This window comes from Hyperoodon ampullatus (assembly GCF_949752795.1).
Source record: "Hyperoodon ampullatus genome assembly, chromosome: 3".
Lineage (NCBI taxonomy): Eukaryota > Metazoa > Chordata > Mammalia > Artiodactyla > Ziphiidae > Hyperoodon > Hyperoodon ampullatus.
Genome location: NC_136916.1, coordinates 25557007 through 25573067, shown reverse-complemented (window position 1 = coordinate 25573067; position 16061 = coordinate 25557007). Strand labels below are relative to the sequence as shown.

Genomic DNA, 16061 nt, shown 5'->3' with positions numbered 1-16061 from the left:
TCCTTGTTTCTTCTGTTAAAATTTTTGTTGTGAAATATACCATTTGTATGTACTGTTTTAAAAAACAAAAACAAAAAACTGTATCTGTGTACTCTGCTTAATAGACCATCACAAGTACCTTAGAAGCCTTTGGTGTGTGCCTTGCTCTAGAAACAAAGGATTCTCTGCCCCCATCACCATGGTCATCCTGAATTTTGTGTTAATTATTCCTTTGCTTTTCTTTACAGTTTTATCGACTATATATGTATGCTTAACCAACATATTGTTTACTTTCACCTGTTTTTGAACTTTAACTAGAATCATATTGTGTACTCTGTGAATTACTTTCGTTAAACGTTGTTTCTGAGATCCATCCCTGTTGAAGCATGTACCTATAGCTCAATTCAGAAACTTCAGGACTCCTTCACAGTTCTAGGAAGTATTGAGGATCACAAAGATCCTTTGCTTATGTGGATTATATCATATTAGATATTAAAACCAACCAATTTTAAACATAGATATTGGTATATTTACATATACCATTAAGCATATGGTGTATTGCTTATAGAGGTGTATACCTCTAAAAAATACTACTAATAATAATAGTAAACCCACTACATCTTAAACAACATTTTTAATGAAAAATAACTATGTTCCAAAACCCAAAATAAGTTAGTGGCAAGAGTGGCATTGTTTTACGTTTTTGCAAATATATTTATTTATTTATTTATTTATTTATTTTTTTATTTTTTATTTTTTGCTTTATAACAAATTTAATCAGTTATACATATACATATGTTCCCATATCCCCTCGCTTTTGCGTCTCCCTCCCACCCTCCCTATCCCACCCCTCCAGGCGGTCACAAAGCACCGAGCTGATCTCCCTGTGCTATGTGGCTGCTTCCCACTAGCTATCTGCCTTACGTTTGGTAGTGTATATATGTCCATGCCGCTCTTTCACTTTGTCACAGCTTACCCTTCCCCCTCCCCATATCCTCAAGTCCATTCTCTAGTAGGTCTGTGTCTTTATTCCTGTCTTACCCCTATGTTCTTCATGACATTTTTTTTCTTAAATTCCATATATATGTGTCAGCATACAGTATTTGTCTTTCTCTTTCTGACTTACTTCACTCTGTATGACAGACTCTAGGTCCATCCACCTCATTACAAATAGCTCAATTTCATTTCTTTTTATGGCTGAGTAATATTCCATTGTATATATGTGCCACATCTTCTTTACCCATTCATCCGATGATGGACACTTAGGTCGTTTCCATCTCCGGGCTATTGTAAATAAGGCTGCTATGAACATTTTGGAACATGTCTCTTTTTGAATTATGGTTTTCTCAGGGTATATGCCCAGTAGTGGGATTGCTGGGTCATATGGTAGTTCTATTTGTAGTTTTTTAAGGAACCTCCATACCGTTCTCCATAGTGGCTATACCAATTCACATTCCCACCAGCAGTGCAAGAGTGTTCCCTTTTTTCCACACCCTCTCCAGCATCTATTGTTTCTAGATTTTTTGATGATGGCCATTCTGACTGGTGTGAGATGATATCTCATTGTAGTTTTGATTTGCATTTCTCTAATGAGTAAAGATGTTGAGCATCCTTTCATGTGTTTGTTGGCAGTCTGTATATCTTCTGTGGAGAAATGCCTATTTAGGTCTCCTGCCCATTTTTGGATTGGGTTGTTTGCTTTTTGTTATTGAGCTGCATGAGCTGCTTATAAATTTTGGAGATTAATCCTTTGTCAGTTGCTTCATTTGCAAATATTTTCTCCCATTCTGAGGGTTGTCTTTTGGTCTTGTTTATGGTTTCCTTTGCTGTGCAAAAGCTTTTAAGTTTCATTAGGTCCCATGTGTTTATTTTTGTCTTTATTTCCATTTCTCTAGGAGGTGGGTCAAAAAGGATCTTGCTGTGATTTATGTCATAGAGTGTTCTGCCTATGTTTTCCTCTAAGAGTTTGATAGTGTCTGGCCTTACATTTAGGTCTTTAATCCATTTTGAGCTTATTTTTGTGTATGGTGTTAGGGAGTGATCTAATCTCATACTTTTACATGTCCCTATCCAGTTTTCCCAGCACCACTTATTGAAGACACTGTCCTTTCTCCACTGTACATTCCTGCCTCCTTTATCAAAGATAAGGTGACCATATGTCCGTGGGTTTATCTCTGGGCTTTCTATCCTGTTCCATTGATCTATCTTTCTGTTTTTGTGCCAGTACCATACTGTCTTGATTACTGTAGCTTTGTAGTATAGTCCGAAGTCAGGGAGCCTGATTCCTCCAGCTCCATTTTTCGTTCTCAAGATTGCTTTGGCTATTCGGGGTCTTTTTTGTTTCCATACAAATTGTGAAATTTTTTGTTCTAGTTCTGTGAAAAATGCCAGTGGTAGTTTGATAGGGATTGCATTGAATCTGTAGATTGCTTTGGGTAGTAGAGTCATTTTCACAGTGTTGATTCTTCCAATCCAAGAACATGGTACATCTCTCCATCTATTTGTATCATCTTTAATTTCTTTCATCAGTGTCTTATAATTTTCTGCATACAGGTCTTTTGTCTCCTTAGGTAGGTTTATTCCTAGATATTTTATTCTTTTTGTTGCAATGGTAAATGGGAGTGTTTCCTTGATTTCACTTTCAGATTTTTCATCATTAGTATATAGGAATGCCAGAGATTTCTGTGCATTAATTTTGTATCCTGCAACTTTACCAAATTCATTGCTTAGCTCTAGTAGTTTTCTGGTAGCATCTTTAGGATTCTCTGTGTATAGTATCATGTCATCTGCAAACAGTGACAGCTTTACTTCTTCTTTGCCGACTTGGATTCCTTTTATTTCCTTTTCTTCTCTGATTGCTGTGGCTAAAACTTCCAAAACTATGTTGAATAAGAGTGGTGAGAGTGGGCAACCTTGTCTTGTTCCTGATCTTAGTGGAAATGGTTTCAGTTTTTCACCATTGAGGATGATACTGGCTGTGGGTTTGTCATATATGGCCTTTATTATGTTGAGGAAAGTTCCCTCTATGCCTACTTTCTGCAGGATTTTTATCATAAATGGGTGTTGAATTTTGTCGAAAGCTTTCTCTGCATCTATTGAGATGATCATATGGTTTTTCTCCTTCAATTTGTTAATATGGTGTATCACGTTGATTGATTTGCGTATATTGAAGAATCCTTGCATTCCTGGGATAAACCCCACTTGATCATGGTGTATGATCCTTTTAATGTGCTGTTGGATTCTGTTTGCTAGTATTTTGTTGAGGATTTTTGCATCTATGTTCATCAGTGATATTGGCCTGTAGTTTTCTTTCTTTGTGACATCCTTGTCTGGTTTTGGTATCAAGGTGATGGTGGCCTCGTAGAATGAGTTTGGGAGTGTTCCTCCCTCTGCTATATTTTGGAAGAGTTTGAGAAGGATAGGTGTTAGCCCTTCTCTAAATGCTTGATAGAATTCGCCTGTGAAGCCATCTGGTCCTGGGCTTTTGTTTGTTGGAAGATTTTTTATCACAGTTTCAATTTCAGTGCTTGTGATTGGTCTGTTCATATTTTCTATTTCTTCCTGATTCAGTCTTGGCAGGTTGTGCATTTCTAAGAATTTGTCCATTTCTTCCAGGTTGTCCATTTTATTGGCATAGAGTTGCTTATAGTAATCTCTCATGATCTTTTGTATTTCTGCAGTGTCAGTTGTTACTTCTCCTTTTTCATTTCTAATTCTATTGATTTGAGTCTTCTCCCTTTTTTTCTTGATGAGTCTGGCTAATGGTTTATCAATTTTGTTTATCTTCTCAAAGAACCAGCTTTTAGTTTTATTGATCTTTGCTATCGTTTCCTTCATTTCTTTTTCATTTATTTCTGATCTGATTTTTATGATTTCTTTCCTTCTGCTAACTTTGGGATGTTTTTGTTCTTCTTTCTCTAATTGCTTTAGGTGCAAGGTTAGGTTGTTTATTCGAGATGTTTCCTGTTTCTTAAGGTGGGATTGTATTGCTATAAACTTCCCTCTTAGAACTGCTTTTGCTGCATCCCATAGGTTTTGGGTCGTCCTGTCTCCATTGTCATTTGTTTCTAGGTATTTTTTAATTTCCTCTTTGATTTCTTCAGTGATCACTTCGTTATTAAGTAGTGTATTGTTTAGCCTCCATGTGTTAGTATTTTTTTACAGCTCTTTTCCTGTAATTGATATCTAGTCTCATAGCATTGTGGTCGGAAAAGATACTTGATACAATTTCAATTTTCTTAAATTTACCAAGGCTTGATTTGTGACCCAAGATATGATCTATCCTGGAGAATGTTCCATGAGCACTTGAGAAAAATGTGTATTCTGTTGTTTTTGGATGGAATGTCCTATAAATATCAATTAAGTCCATCTTGTTTAATGTATCATTTAAAGCTTGTGTTTCCTTATTTATTTTCATTTTGGATGATCTGTCCATTGGTGAAAGTGGGGTGTTAAAGTCCCCTACTATGATTGTGTTACTGTCGATTTCCCCTTTTATGGCTGTTAGTATTTGCCTTATGTATTGAGGTGCTCCTATGTTTGGTGCATAAATATTTACAATTGTTATATCTTCTTCTTGGATCGATCCCTTGATCATTATGTAGTGTCCTTCTTTGTCTCTTCTAGTAGTCTTTATTTTAAAGTCTGTTTTATCTGATATGAGAATTGCTACTCCAGCTTTCTTTTGGTTTCCATTTGCATGGAATATCTTTTTCCATCCCCTTACTTTCAGTCTGTATGTGTCTCTAGGTCTGAAGTGGGTCTCTTGTAGACAGCATATATATGGGTCTTGTTTTTGTATCCATTCAGCCAATCTGTGTCTTTTGGTGGGAGCATTTAGTCCATTTACATTTAAGGTAATTATTGATATGTATGTTCCTATTCCCATTTTCTTAATTGTTTTGGGTTCGTTATTGTAGGTCTTTTCCTTCTGTTGTGTTTCTTGCCTAGAGAAGTTCCTTTAGCATTTGTTGTAAAGCTGGTTTGGTGGTGCTGAACTCTCTCAGCTTTTGCTTGTCTGTAAACGTTTTAATTTCTCCGTCAAATCTGAATGAGATCCTTGCTGGGTAGAGTAATCTTGGTTGCAGGTTTTTCTCCTTCATCACTTTAATTATGTCCTGCCACTCCCTTCTGGCTTGTAGAGTTTCTGCTGAGAGATCAGCTGTTATCCTGATGGGGATTCCCTTGTGTGTTATTTGTTGTTTTTGCCTTGCTGCTTTTAATATGATTTCTTTGTGTTTAATTTTTGACAGTTTGATTAATATGTGTCTTGGCGTATTTCTCCTTGGATTTATTCTGTATGGGACTCTCTGTGCCTCCTGGACTTGATTAACTATTTCCTTTCCCATATTAGGGAAGTTTTCAACTATAATCTCTTCAAATATTTTCTCAGTCCCTTTCTTTTTCTCTTCTTCTGGAACCCCTATAATTCGAATGTTGGTGCGTTTAATGTTGTCCCAGAGGTCTCTGAGACTGTCCTCTGTTCTTTTCATTCTTTTTTCTTTATTTTGCTCTGCAGCAGTTATTTCCACTATTTTATCTTCCACCTCACTTATCCGTTCTTCTGCCTCAGTTATTCTGCTATTGATCCCATCTAGAGTATTTTTCATTTCATTTATTGTGTTTTTAATCGATGCTTGATTCATCTTTAGTTCTTCTAGGTCCTTGTTAACTGTTTCTTGCATTTTGTCTATTCTATTTCCAAGATTTTGGATCTTGGAAATAGAATCTTGGATCATCTTTACCATCATTATTCTGAATTCTTTTTCAGGTAGACTGCCTATTACCTCTTCATTTGTTAGGTCTGGTGGGTTTTTATCTTGCTCCTTCTCCTGCTGTGTGTTTTTCTGTCTTCTCATTTTGCGTATGTTACTGTGTTTGGGGTCTCCTTTTTGCAGGCTGCAGGTTCGTAGTTCCCGTTGTTTTTGGTGTCTGTCCCCAGTGGCTAAGGTTGGTTTAGTGGGTTGTGTAGGCTTCCTGGTGGAGGGGACTAGTGCCTGTGTTCTGGTGGATGAGGCTGGATCTTGTCTTTCTGGTGGGCAGGTCCACGTCTGGTGGTGTGTTTTGGGGTGTCTGCGGACTTTTTATGATTTTAGGCCACCTCTCTGCTAATGGGTGGCGTTGTGTTCCTGTCTTGCTAGTTGTTTGGCATAGGGTGTCCAGCACTGTAGCTTGCTGGTCGTTGAGTGAAGCTGGGTGCTGGTGTTGAGATGGAGATCTCTGGAAGATTTTCGCCGTTTGATATTATGTGGAGCTGGGAGGTCTCTTGTGGACCAGTGTCCTGAAGTTGGCCCTCCCACCTCAGAGGCACAGCACTGACTCCTGGCTCCTCAATTTGGGATGATTTGTTGTCTATTCATGTATTCCACAGATGCAGGGTACATCAAGTTGATTGTGGAGCTTTAATCCACTGCTTCTGAGGCTGCTGGGAGAGGTTTCCCTTTCTCTTCTTTGTTCTCACAGCTCCTGGGTCTCAGCTTTGGATTTGGCCCCGCCTCCACGTGTAGGTCGCCGGAGGGCGTCTGTTCTTCGCTCAGACAGGACAGGGTTAAAGGAGCAGCCGCTTCGGGACTCTGGCTCACTCAGGCCGGGCGGGAGGGAGGGGCACGGAGTGCGGGGCGAGCCTGCAGCGGCAGAGGTCGGCGTGACGCTGCACCAGCCCGAGGCGCTCCGTGCGCTCCCCCAGGGAAGCCGCCCCTGGATCCCGGGACCCCGGCAGTGGCGGGCTGCACAGGCTCCCGGAAGGGCAGTGTGGACAGTGACCTGCGCTCGCACACAGGCCCCCTGGCGGCGGCAGCAGCAGCCCCAGCGTCCCACGCCCGCCACTGGGCTCCGCGCCCCCAGCCGCGACCCGCGCCCGTCTCTGGAGCTCCTTTAAGCAGCGCTCTTAATCCCCTCTCCTCGCGCACCAGGAAACCAAGAGGGAAGAAAAAGTCTCTTGCCTCTTCGGCAGCTCCAGAGTTTTCCCGGACTCCCTTCCGGCTAGCTGTGGCACATTAGCCCCCTTCAGGCTGAGTTCTCGCCGCCAGCCCCAGTCCTCTCCCTGCGCTCTGACCGAAGCCCGAGCCCCAGCTTCCAGCGCCGCCCGCCCCGGCGGGCGAGCAGACAAGCCTCTCGGGCTGGTGAGTGCCGCTCGGCACCGATCCCCTGTGCGGGAATCTCTCCGCTTTGCCCTACCCAGGTATGTGGGGAGTTTCTTGCCTTTTGGGAGGTCTGGGGTCTTCTGCCAGCGCTCAGTAGGCGTTCTGCAGGAGCTGTTCCACGTGCAGCTGTATTTCTGGTGCATCCGTGGGGAGGAAGGTGATCTCCGCGTCTCACTCTTCCGCCATCTTACCCGGAAGGCGCAAATATATTTATTGACTAGAGTCTCATGTTTGCTTCTGCATTCAGTTAGTTGCAATATACTGTTTTGGTTGAAGTATATGAAAGAATCAGGCCTCACTGAGCTGTATGTTTAGAAAAGGGAGGAATATTTTAATATTCTTTTAAATAGTTATATTTTTCTTTAATACTCATCAAAACCTAATAGTTTCTTAAAGGTTAGCTGCAATGTAGAGTTTGAAATCAATGAACTTCTCAAACTATGTGACATTAAAACCTATTGGTCTAGCTTGCATTATTTTAACATCTTAATTGGAGTATAATTGCTTTACAATGGTGTGTTAGTTTCTTCTTTATAACAAAGTGAACCAGCTATACATACAAATATATCCCCATATCTCCTCCCTCTTGCATCTCCCTCCTACACTCCCTATCCCACTCCTCTAGATGGTCACAAAGCACCGAGCTAATCTCCCTGTGCTATGCGGCTGCTTCCCACTAGCTATCTATGTTACATTTGGTAGTATATATAAGTCCATGCCACTCTCTCACTTCATTCCAGCTTACCCTTCCCCCTCCCTGTGTCCTCAAGTCCATTCTCTACGTCTGCATCTTTATTCCTGTCTTACCCCTACGTTCTTTAGAACTTTTTTTTCTTAAGACTCCATATATATGTGTTAGCGTATGGTATTTGTTTTTCTCCTTCTGACTTACTTCATGCTGTATGACAGACTCTAGGTCCATCACCTCACTACAAATAACTCAATTTTGTTTCTTTTTATGGCTGAGTAGTATTCCATTGTATATATGTGCCACTTCCTTATCCATTCATCTCAGTGGACACTTAGGTTGCTTCCATGTCCTGGCTATTGTAAACAGAGCTGCAGTGAACATTGTGGTACATGACTCTTTTTGAATTATGGTTTTCTCAGCGTATATGCCCAGTAGTGGGATTGCTGGGTCGTATGGTAGTTCCATTTTTAGTTTCTTAAGGAACCTCCATACTGTTCTCCATAGTGGCTGTATCAATTTACATCCCCACCAACAGTGCAAGAGGGTTCCCTTTTCTCCACACCCTCTCCAGCATTTATTGCTTGTAGATTCTTTGATGATGGCCATTCTGACTGGTGTGAGGTGATACCTTATTGTAGTTTTGATTTGTATTTCTCTAATGATTAGTGATGTTGAGCATCCTTTCATGTGTTTGTTGGCAATCTGTATATCTTCTTTGGAGAAATGTCTATTTAGGTCTTCTGCCCACTTTTGGATTGGGTTGTTTGTTTTTTTGATACTGAGCTTCATGAGCTGCTTGTAAATTTTGGAGATTAATCCTTTGTCAGTTGCTTCATTTGCAAATATTTTCTCCCATTCTGAGGGTTGTCTTTTCATCTTGTTTCTGTTTTCCTTTGCTGTGCAAAAGCTTTTAAGTTTCATTAGGTCCCATTTGTTTATTTTTGCTTTTATTTCCATTTCTCTAGGAGGTGGGTCAAAAAGGATCTTGCTGTGATGTATGTCAGAGACTGTTCTGCCTATGTTTTCCTCTAAGAGTTTTATAGTATCTGGCCTTACATTTAGGTCTTCAATCCATTTTGAGTTTATTTTTGTGTATGGTGTTAGGGAGTGTTCTAATTTCCTTCTTTTACATGTAGCTGTCCAGTTTTCCCAGCACCACTTATTGAAGAGGCTGTCTTTTCTCCATTGTATATTCTGCCTCCTTTATCAAAAATAAGGTGACCATATGTGTGTGGGTTTATCTCTGGTCATTCTGTCCTGTTCCACTGATCTATATTTCTGTTTTTGTGCCAGTACCATACTGTCTTGATTACTATAGCTTTGTAGTATAGTATGAAGCCACAGAGCCTGATACCTCCAGCTCTGTTTTTCGTTCTCAAGATTGCTTTGGCTATTCGGGGTCTTTTGTGTTTCCATACAAATTGTGAAATTTTATGTTCTAGTTCTGTGAAGAATGCCATTGGTAGTTTGATAAGGATTGCATTAAATCTGTAGATTGCTTTGGGTAGTAGAGTCATTTTCACAGTGTTGATTCTTCCAATCCAAGAACATGGTATATCTCTCCCTCTGTTGGCATCATCTTTAATTTCTTTCATCAGTGTCTTATAGTTTTCTGCATACAGATCTTTTTTCTCCTTAGGTAGGTTTATTCCTAGGTATTTTATTCTTTCTGTTGCAACGGTAAATGTGAGTGTTTCCTTAATTTCTCTTTCAGATTTTTTAACATTAGTGTATAGGAATGCAAGAGATTTCTGTGCATAAATTTTGTATCCTGCTACTTTACCAGATTCATTGAGTAGCTCTAGTAGTTTTCTGGTAGAGTATTTAGGATTCTCTATAGTATCATGTCATCAGCAGACAGTGACAACTTTACTTCTACTTTTCTGGTTTGGATTCCTTTTATTTCTTTTTCTTCTCTGATTGCTGTGCCTAAAACTTCCAAAACTGTGTTGAATAATAGTGGTGAGAGTGGATAACCTTGTTTTGTTTCTGATCTTAGAGGAAATGGTTTCAGTTTTTCACCATTGAGAACGATGCTGTCTGTGGGTTTGTCATATATGGCGTTTATTATGTTGAGGTAAGTTCCCTCTGTGCCTACTTTCTCGAGGGTTTTTATCATAAATGGGTGTTGAATTTTTTCAGAAGCTTTCTCTGCATCTATTGAGATGATCATATGGTTTTTCTCCTTCAATTTGTTAATATGGTGTATCACATTGATTGATTTTTGTATATTGAAGAATTCTTGCATTCCTGGGATAAATCCCAGTTGATCATAGTGTATGATCCTTTTAATGTGCTGTTGGATTCTGTTTGCTAGTATTTTGTTGAGGATTTTTGCATCTATGTTCATCAGTGATATTGGCCTGTAGTTTTCTTTCTTTGTGACTTCTTTGGTAGCTTGCACTTTAAAGGGATCTTTCACCCATGTATTGGTCATGAGGAAGATACTAGTTCACTGAATTATGTAGATTTACCAAATGATGACACATTTCAATATATAATACCAAAAAATCACTTACATTATCATTACCACTTTGGGAACCACTCCTGTGATTCATTCGTTTTTGTTGAAGTATAATAATCTACTCTAAGAATATATTATACATTTATCCATTTTATTCTTTATGAACATACTGGTTATTTCTAACATTGGGCTATTATAATTAGTGGAACCATAAATGTTCTCAGTCATCTCCAAGTGCATATACACAATACTGTTGCTCGGGCATATTTGTAGTGGAAGTGCTAGATCCATTGGGAGGATATTTGCATGTTCAATTTCATTAGATAATATCTAACTTTTCCCAGATGGTGATTCTGATTTGTACTCCACCAGTTGTGAATGAAACCTCCCTTTGCTCTCCATTCTCTCTACATATGGCATTGTCCAACTTTTAAATTTTTTGCTGGTCTGGTAGAAGTGAAATGATATATTACTGTGGTTTTAAACTGCATTTCTCTGATTCCTTAAAAGAAACTCAGGGTCTGTTTTCTACAGGCTGCTTGTTTTTTCTTACTAATATCTACAAATTAAAATGAAATATGTTATATATACAAGTTGGTGAACTCTTCCTGTTGCTAAAAAAGTTACTAGGATCATTTATTTAAACAATTTAAAAACATGTAAAGGTGTACATTGAAGAAAGTCTTTCTTTCCTGTACCTGTCCAGCTCATTCCCCCAGTGTATTTTTTTATATTCCTCCTTCTTACTCTAATTTCTGCTCTTATGCTCCATTATTTTCCTCCACTTTTCAGTATATTCTGGAAATCTTCACAAATCAGTATAGAGGAAGCGTACTCATTCTATAGAGTAGGAAAAGCAGTTTTCTATTTTGTGGCTGTACCAGTTTTACCTAATCTGTAGTAGATAGAGTATTTGATATTTTTCTAATCTTTTGCTATTAAAAAAAAAAACAGTGGTGCACGGAGTAACTTTGTAGAGTCGTCATTTTGTATGTGAGATTTCTATACAGTTAATTTCCAAAACTGTGATTGTTGGGTCAAAATGTAAATGCTTTTGAAATTTTGATAAATATTGCCAAACTGCTTTTCCTTGGATTTTGCACTCTTACCTGCAGTATACCTAAGTGACTGTTTTTCCTAAAACCTCGTCTCACGGAATATGCTTATAGGTTTTGATAGTGTGATCAATGAAAAGTGGTATCAGTTTATTTGAATTTACATTTTCTTGGACTGAGTTTGAGCATCTTTATATATGCTTAAAGGTCTTTCCCTCCCCTTTTCTTTTGTACTAACTGTTCATATCCTTTGTCCATTTTTCTGTTTTTTATTGGGTTGTTGAACTTTGGGACTTCTTTACATACTCTAGGTACTAATCTTTTGATAGTTAAGTAGGTTGCAAATTCTTTTTCTCTTTGTGGTGCTAGTAATTCTTAATTTTAAACATTTTTATTTCATGTCTGTATATTTAGAATTGTTATTTGTGGGTAGTTTGGAGTATAGCTATAATTTTAACTTTATTCACATATGGATAACCAGTTGTGGTAGAAATTACCATTGAATCCACTTGGGTTTGAAGTTTTGGAGGTGGCAGATTCTTGGCTAGTGATTTATTTTTTTTAATGGTTGCAGGATTACTTAGATTCTTAAAGAAAATTATGTCAGTTTTGGTAAATTAGATTTTTTCTAGGACTCTGTCCATTTTGTCTAAATTTGTAATATTTATTGGTACAGAGTTGTTAAAAGTGCCCTCTTCCTGTTCTTAATGTCTGAAGAATGTGTAATTATGTCTCCTTTTTTCATTTCTGATACTGCATATTTCTGTTCCCAACTCCCCTCCTCCTTTTCTATTAATTCATCTTGCCTGTAGTTTATCAGCTATATTAGTCTTTTCAGTGAATCCTTTTTTAGCTTTGTGATTATCTCTATCATGTATTTGTTTTTATTTTTAATTTTTAAAATTTTTTTAATTCCTTTTTTTATTAATCTATTTGTTTATATTTTATATTCAGCTGTGTTGGGTCTTTGTTGCTGTGTGCAGACTGTCTCTAGTTGCGGCAAGAGGGGACTACTCTTCGTTGTGGTGTGCAGGTTTCTCATTGCGGTGGCTTCTCGTTGCGGAGCACAGGCTTTAGGCTCGCAGGCTTCAGTAGTTGTGGCACGCGGACTCAGTAGTTTGGCTTGAAGACTCAGTAGTTGTGGCACATGGGCTTAGTTGCTCCGCAGCATGTGGGATCTTCCCGGACCAGTGCTTGAACCTGTGTCCCCTGCATTGGCAGGCAGATTCTTAAGCGCTGAGCTACCAGGGAAGTCTTATCATATATTTCTTTTTGTGTTTATCTTTTGTTTTTTCATTTATTAAACTATTTTTGAGATAGCTGTAGATTTGTATGCATGTGTATGTTTTAGATATGCTTACTTTAAAGAGCATCTGTTGGAATTTTAATGCAATTTTCAAACATTTTTAGCTGGGATATAGAGCCTATTTACATTTGCTACAGTTGCTCTTATTTTTGCTTTCTATTTGTCCTGGCTGTTTTATATTTCTTTTTTCTCCTTTTTTGTTATTTTTTAAAATAGTTATTTAATATCTTATATCATTTCATTTTCCTCATATATTAATTCAGAAGTTTTATACTTTTTTCTCTTTTTATAGTTATCCTAGAAATATCATGCATCCTTGACTTTTCAAAATCTAAAAATAACCAATATCTTTATCCTCCTCTTAGATAATAGAAGAACCTTAGTAGTTTAATTTTATTCAGCCCCTCATGACTTAACATGTTATTATTATGTAGTTTAATTTTTTTTTAATATTCTTACAAGACAGAATGAGACCTGTTTAGAATTGTTATTGCATTTTGCAGTCAGTCCTTTTTTATATTTCCCACATTTTTGCTACTTTCTCTATTATTCATTGATTGTTTTATCTTTTAGACCATCCATCTAGGGCCATTTTCCTTCTGCTTAAAGTCTATCCTTTGGAATAGATGAACTCTCTTAGTTTGTGTTTACCTGAAAATGTCTTTGTTTCACCATTACTTAAGGAAGATGTTTTTGCTGAATATAGCAGTTTAGGTAGGCAGTTATTTTCTTGTAGCAATTTGAAGATCTCATTCCTCTGTCTTTTGGTTTCCATTATTGCTATTGAAAAGTCACCTGTCAGTCTTTCAGTTCCTTGTCTCTGGCTGCTTTAATATTTTTCCCTTTGTTTTTAGCTTTCTGCTGTTTCACTGTATCTATATTTATCTTGCTTGGGTTCATTTGGCTTTTTTAAGTCTGTAAATTGGAGATGTTTTGAAATGTGTTTATTGACTATTCATAATTCCTAAACTGTGAATTTCCATTTTTATATTCTATTGATCTATTTATCTTAATGTATAAATAAATCTTTTGTAACCTTCATAGTAAATATTTTCTCCTGGTCTTTTGCTTTTCTTTTCCTTTGTTTCCCACAGTTTCCCCAACAGACTGCATTGCCAAACTCGTGGATTTTTGATAATCTGATAAGTGAAAAGTGAACCTTGACAATAAAACTCTGGAACTGGTCTTTTGAAAGGAGTAGGACTGCGACTACTCTTTCAGTATTTTCATCGTAATTGGTTTATTCAGATGTTTCTTCCATTTAGACCAATGTTAGTAAATTATATTTTTATAATTTTCAAATTTATTGGTATAGTGTGTGATAATTTATAATTTTAGAAATTTATCCCTGTATTTGTGGTTAGCCTCCTTTTGTTGATATTTAATTTTTTCTCTTTATTGATTATATTTGCTAAAGGTTACTTATTCCAAAAGAACCAGTTTGGGGACTTCCCTGGTGGTCCAGTGGTTAGGCCTTCACCTTCCAATGCAGGGGGTGTGGGTTCAGTCCCTGGTGGGGGAGCTAAGATCCCACATGCCTCATGGCTGGCGGGGGAGAAAAACAGAAACCATAAAACAGAAGCAATATTGTAACAAATTCAGTAAAGATTTTTTAAAGAAATCGTCCACATTAAAAAAAAATCTTTTTTTTAAAAAAAAGGAACTAGCTTTTGGTTTTTATTGTTTAACTCAATTGGCCTTTTGTTTTTGTTTTTAAATTGGGCCTCTCTTTTTTTATTTATGAATTTTCTAAGAAGTGTCTGGGGCATACTTTCTGTTTTTTCTTAAGAATTTAGTAACACTTAATTGGATAACTAAATCCCTTGGTAATATTCTGTGTTAAAGACTCTGCGCTCCTTGGTACGGTGAAATAAACCCTGTTTAGAAACATTGGATACACCTGCTCCCTCATTAAATAGTCAAGACCCCAACTCCTGAGGCCTGTTTTGACCGGTTGAAGCACCTGCTTCATCCTGTGGTTATCCTCCACTTCTCTATGAGCCACCTTTAGTAAACAGGCCTGTTCTCTGCCCAGGGCATTTGTGATGGGATATATCTAGGGGTGGTGGTGATTAAAAAAAAAATCATTGTTATGGCATGGATTAGATGTCACTTTTCTTTTTGTTATATGTGATAATCAAAATAATCTAAAGCAGGTCTTAAAATGTAATTGACCCTGAGAGAAATTTAGTCTTAGGATTTTCTTGTAAGAAGGACAAAGCTACTTAACAATATCTTTGTAGTGTATAAATACAGTAATGAGTTTAATGCAGCCATTTCATTGCAGGCTGATAGTTTAATGCTGAAGCACAAATTAGTAAACGTGGTTTGATGAGCCAGAACAAAGGCCGGTTCCTTTATACAGATGTCTGAAAATGGCACCATATAAACTTTGAAGTGATTCTAATAAAAAGTACATAATCTTGAATATGGAAAGTATGTTCTCCAAAGAATCTGTTGACTTTTTACACAGCATAGCAAGAAAGAAAACAAAATATGATATAAGATTATAAGCATCTGTCTGAAATACAGAAATCTTTTTTATAGTAGAAATGGATTTTGAAAATGTTAGAACAATCTTCAAAAATTGAATATTAAGTCTAAAAGTAAGCCACAGTTAAATTAAAAAATCATAGTACAAAGGGATAACTCATTTTTAGCAATGGAAATAATTTTTTTTTTACTTTTGAATTTTCTTTATATTTTTATACAGCAGGTTCTTATTAGTTACTTTTTTTTTTTTTTTTTTTTTTTGCGGTACGCAGGCCTCTCACTCTTGTGGCCTTTCCCGTTGCAGAGCACAGGCTCCGGACTCGCAGGCTCCGCGGCCACGGCTCACGGGCCCAGCCACTCCGCAGCACGTGGGATCTTCCCAGACCGGGGCACGAACCCGTGTCCCCTGCATCGGCAGGCAGACTCTCAACCACTGCGCCACCAGGGAAGCCCCTTTTATATAATCCATTTTATACATATTAGTGTATACATGTCAATCCCAATCTCCCAATTCATCACACCACCACCACCCGCAGCCAATTTTCCCCCTAGCAATGGAAATAATTTTTTTAAGTTTTTTAAAAAGAAGGTAGTTGCCCTCCCATTGCATATACTAAATATGCAAAGCGATTTTGCTATTCTAAATAGTAATTAATCTACATGATTCTTTATGACTTTGTGAGTTAAGGTTTTCCTGTATGTTTTCTATTTGTACAATACCATAGCGGCAATGATTCTCTAGGAGCTCCTGATTAGTTTTCCTCTAGCAAGTGCAGATATGGTCCAGGAAATGCATATGGATGCCTTAGATTACTTGGTTAAAACATAAGCCAAAAGGAAAGACGTCCTTAGATCAGGCCAAACACCACACACACACACACACACACACACACACACACTCACACTCCAACTTTATTTTTCATGAGTTTTG

General features: G+C 37.7%; 1 protein-coding gene across 1 annotated transcript in view; it reads left to right on the top strand.

Moving 5' to 3' along the window:
• TASOR2 (transcription activation suppressor family member 2) overlaps nt 1-16061 on the top strand; it is a gene marked incomplete at its 3' end in the record, with an annotated part of 74458 nt that overhangs the window by 2322 nt on the left and 56075 nt on the right. Inside the window, 1 exon segment of the mRNA XM_079700802.1 lies at nt 13732-13908. Coding sequence (XP_079556928.1) covers nt 13886-13908 — 23 coding nt within the window. The 5' untranslated portion in view covers nt 13732-13885.